This window comes from Terrapene carolina, unplaced genomic scaffold (genome assembly GCF_002925995.2).
Source record: "Terrapene carolina triunguis isolate 2854851 unplaced genomic scaffold, T_m_triunguis-2.0 Scaffold14050, whole genome shotgun sequence".
Lineage (NCBI taxonomy): Eukaryota > Metazoa > Chordata > Testudines > Emydidae > Terrapene > Terrapene triunguis.
Genome location: NW_020678401.1, coordinates 3,545 through 7,910, shown reverse-complemented (window position 1 = coordinate 7,910; position 4,366 = coordinate 3,545). Strand labels below are relative to the sequence as shown.

General features: G+C 37.2%; 1 protein-coding gene across 1 annotated transcript; it reads left to right on the top strand.

The window, feature by feature from the left end:
* Positions 1-651: 651 nt before the first annotated feature.
* Positions 652-4,112, top strand: LOC113408428 (mediator of RNA polymerase II transcription subunit 4-like; the record flags this gene model as incomplete). The annotated part of the gene is made up of 3 exons (XM_026661669.1): positions 652-777; positions 1,685-1,816; positions 3,335-4,112. Coding segments are annotated over 3 exons (431 nt in total), but the record flags the coding sequence as incomplete, so codon positions are not given.
* Between the last annotated feature and the right edge of the window lie 254 nt (positions 4,113-4,366).

Below are 4,366 nucleotides of genomic sequence, written 5' to 3'. Positions count from 1 at the left end.
GGGCCCCAATCCTTAGGGAAGGATTGAGGCCCCATAAGACAGTGTGCTTGTTCTGAGCTGAAGCCCTGATGAACTTGAAACCACAAGGAAACCCCTTGGGTTGGGTACTGAAGGACTGCTCCTGTCAGAGCCCTTGTTAAAGTTGGGGTGATCTGGTAATCTTATTAGCAGATGTGTAAGTTCTTTTATTGTTGTTAATGTTTTCTCTGTAGTACTTTTAACAAGAATAAAATAGGCTTGCATAGGAAGAACTCTGTGATACCTTAAAACTGTGGGCAATTACTCTGTTGTTAGTATCTGAAAAGAAAGCCAGCAGGCCAGTTTAGGCAACCTGTCTCTGCTGGGAATAATACAGTAAAGGCAGGGAACTGTTCAGCCTGTTCAGAAGGGAGAGAGATGAGTATCTCCACTCAAGGGGTGATGGCCAGACGAGCATGAAGCCTTGAGTGGGTTGCCCTTGCTGGGCCATAGAAGGGAAATACAGGTGCAGTTGCCCTGAACTGTGACACTATCCTCTGCAATGTCTGCCTATTGGGGATACCCTTGAAGTTCTGTTAAAATGTTACATCGTTGATCTCTATTTGGAATATCAAAGTGTTAAATAATCTAAAACTATCAAATCAGGCAATATCTTGAGAGTATGCTAATCAGGGTGCATTTCCCCTGTTAACTTCTTTTCCCCTTTCACAGGTGCTGTTTCATCTGAAGAAATAATTAAATATGCCCACAGGATTAGTGCCAGCAACGCTGTTTGTGCTCCTCTGACATGGGTACCAGGTAAATTTCATGTTTGACAAATAAGCTGTATGAGTTTGTTGTACTTTCATTGATGGCATGACATGGAAATGTCCTTTCATTTTAATATAGGAGCAATAATTAAACACCACCATTTAGTATTTGTGTCATGACAAATGGTATTTTGCTTGGATTTTATAAAGCTTTCCAATATTAAAAATGTTTTTTTCCCCTTGAGATATTTAAATACTTACCTTATTTTTTTCCTTGTTGAATACCTTGGAGTAAAATTTTGTGGAAATTTTATATGTGGCTTTAAATAGCTACAAAACTCTCAGCTCCTGGACTCCATTAATAAGTTGGTACTGTATGTCCTCCATTGAATCCCTGTTTTCTATGGGGTCTAATTCAAGGTCTTGGTCCTAATTAAAGCCATTAATGGGTCAGAACCAGGTTCTCGGCTCTCTATGAGCTGAGGAGTGAAAACATTAGGACTGTCTCTTCATTCACATTCCTCTGATACCACTGCACTCATCAGGGATGTGGAAACTATATAGAAATTATTGGGAGCCAGAGGCAAGGAATGTTCAGTGATGGGTCCTAGCCATCCTGCAGCAGATCAGAATGTGTACTTGGCTAAAGAGCAAGGCCAAGAACTGAAATGAAGTCTTGCTAATAGTAGCAATGAGAACAGAGATATATCTTCTACTACAGTGAGTTTCTTGTGTACTTCTTTTTGCCAAGCTTGAATAAAAGAAGATTGTAAATGGAGAATATATTTTGGTTTAATTTCTCACAGAACAGGTGTGCTTCCCATTGCTGATATGAACAATCAACACAATTTTCTGTTCGAAAAGCATTAAAGAAAAAGACTAGCACTAAATAGCTGATAGTTATCCTGCAGATGTTAGCTTTGTTTTAATCATATAAAAAACTATTTGTTTTTAAGGGGACCCACGCAGGCCATATCCTACAGATTTGGAGATGAGGAGTGGCCTTTTGGGTCAGATGAACAACCCATCCACTAACGGAGTTAATGGACACTTGCCAGGGGATGCACTTGCAGCAGGCAGATTGCCAGGTAATGGAAGTACTCAGATGTTTATGCAATGAATAAAAGAAATGCCATAACCATAGCAATTATGAATTTAATTCACCTCCAAAGTGTCCCTCAGTGATAGCAAGACAGAACTAAAACAGCTAAAAATTCTGGCTGACGTTGCAGTGGATTAGTTCCCTGGAATTAAGGGATTATTAAACAAAGTAAGAAGTTTGAAAGACCGGCATGGTGATATAGAAGAGCAAGAGAAAATGTATTCTGTTTTATTTGTCCCACTGCTAAATCAAATTGAGATAACTGGATCATATTGGCAAACCAGTGGAAAAAATTTCACTCATGAAAGGAGAAATATGTAGGCTTTCAGCTTCCAATCCATTTCTGTGTAATTTCTAGTAAACTGGTTATTTTAAAATCACACACTAAAATATGGAAAATTTTCAGAGCAAATTACTACTTTCTTAACAATGAAAACAAATATCTTGTCTTGAATCATGAAAGGGAAGTTCAGATATGTATGAAGTCAGAAGACTTTTTTCCCTTCTTTAATTTGTAGTCTATATCAATAGAATAACAAATGTGTTTAGACGTTCCAGATCTAGAACTGGTGAATTAATATTTACCACTTAAGATAAATTCTTAGTGATGAAACCAATTTAAATACTGTGGTGTTTTGAGTGTATGAATTAAGGATTAATTCCTTAATACTTGATTATTGAAATGGCCAGTAACAGTGGTCTATCTTGGATTCAATCATGATTGCTAAACTATATTCTGGTTTAAAAATCTTATTAGTGAACTAAGAATACATTATGTTATGCTAATAAGTTATGCTAGGTGATTGGTGGTTTTTACCTTTCCAGGAGTTGACTAAAGAACAAAACGTCTATATTGGAGTTTAAAAGATCTTTTGGTTCTTGTCTGTCTAACCATTTGTAGTTATGAAAAGTTTGTTTTCAAAGGTTAAGATTGTTACGGTGGGGTACATCTAAAACCAAAAGTGTTGTTGTAGCTGTTCTAGAGAAAATGTGTTTGTATAAATACTGGGCTGGAAACCAGAAATTCAGTTCTACTCCTGGCTGTGAAGTCTTGGGCAAGTCACTTAGCCTGTGTCCTTAAAGTGATAACATTCACTCATTTCTCAGCAGTCTTGTGAAGGTTAGTTAATGTTTGACAGGCTGTGAAGATATAAAGCACTGTACAAACATTATTTTGATATTTTTAAATGTGTGTGATCACAGTAGAGAAGGGTGGATTCTGTTCTGTCTATCAAAGTAGTACCTCTGATGGAACAGGCCTTACAGTATTAGAATGGCTCATTTACAAGAGGCTTCAGCTGCCAAGTGAACTGTTTCAGCTAACTTGTTTAAAAATTCAAGAATGAGGATTGGGAGAATAGTTTGGCACTGAAAACAAAACTTTTGAAAATGTTTTTAACAGTACATGCAGCTGAGCCTGTTTTCAAATGCATGGGCGTCTCCATTTAAAAGGCTGATATTCAGCTAATGATTATGCTACCAAAGCATTGTATTTATTTTTCAGATGTGCTTGCTCCTCAATATCCCTGGCAGTCAAGTGATATCTCAATGAACATGCTACCTCCTAATCATAGCAATGACTTTATGTTGGAGCCTCCAGGGCACAATAAAGAAAATGAAGATGATGTAGAAGTTATGTCAACAGACTCCTCAAGCAGCAGTAGTGACTCAGATTAAGTACCGAAAAGGGACAACATCCCAACCAAATAGACTTTTATTTCCTCTGGTGAAGGCGAGTTGGACACTGTTCATCAAAAGCTGCAATACCAGCCTGATACGTTGGCTTCACTGTGCAGTGAGAAGACACAGCCTGTTTAGATCTAGGATGGTGATGTTAAAATGGTAAACTTTTTGTTGCTCTAGATATCATCCACTAGATGCTCAATTAAAACAAGCAAAAATTGGTGGTAACCTTTTGTCGGGGAGAGCTTTGCCAGCTTTCCAGTGATTGTTTTTTGTAAACTGTATTTTTTTACTATGCATTAGACAAAATAAGTTTCTGGAAAAGAAGCTGTAAGGGGAATCCCCTTGGATGTTTGTTAATAACTTCACTCTTTTGATAATAGCCTTTCTATTAAGGCACAAAAAATGTGTCCAGCTGTGTAGATTTTAAAAGTTGGCTGCTTTGTTAGCTACTGCCAGAACTCAAGTGTTTGATCATCTTATGTGTTATGAGAACAAAAATGTGATGTGACCATAAGCTGTTATACAAAAATATTTTTGTAATTATTATAATATATAGTGAATTTGTTGTTATAAATAAAAAACTCAACTTTGATGTACTTTTACATTTCAACTTGCAGAATTTAATCTTGGACTGACTAACTTCTCTGCCTACCATGTCTCCACAGTAGGAAACCCCCATGCAGTTGTTACAACAGAACAAGTAGTTTCTGCAGTTTCCATTCACCCTGACTCATGGTTTTCTAAAGTTTTGACTAAATCTGTCCAGCTTTTTCATTCTGCGTATTCCTGTTAGAATTCCCCTTTGCTCAGTCACTCCTCCCCAACATTTAGGTATCTCAAAACATTTCAA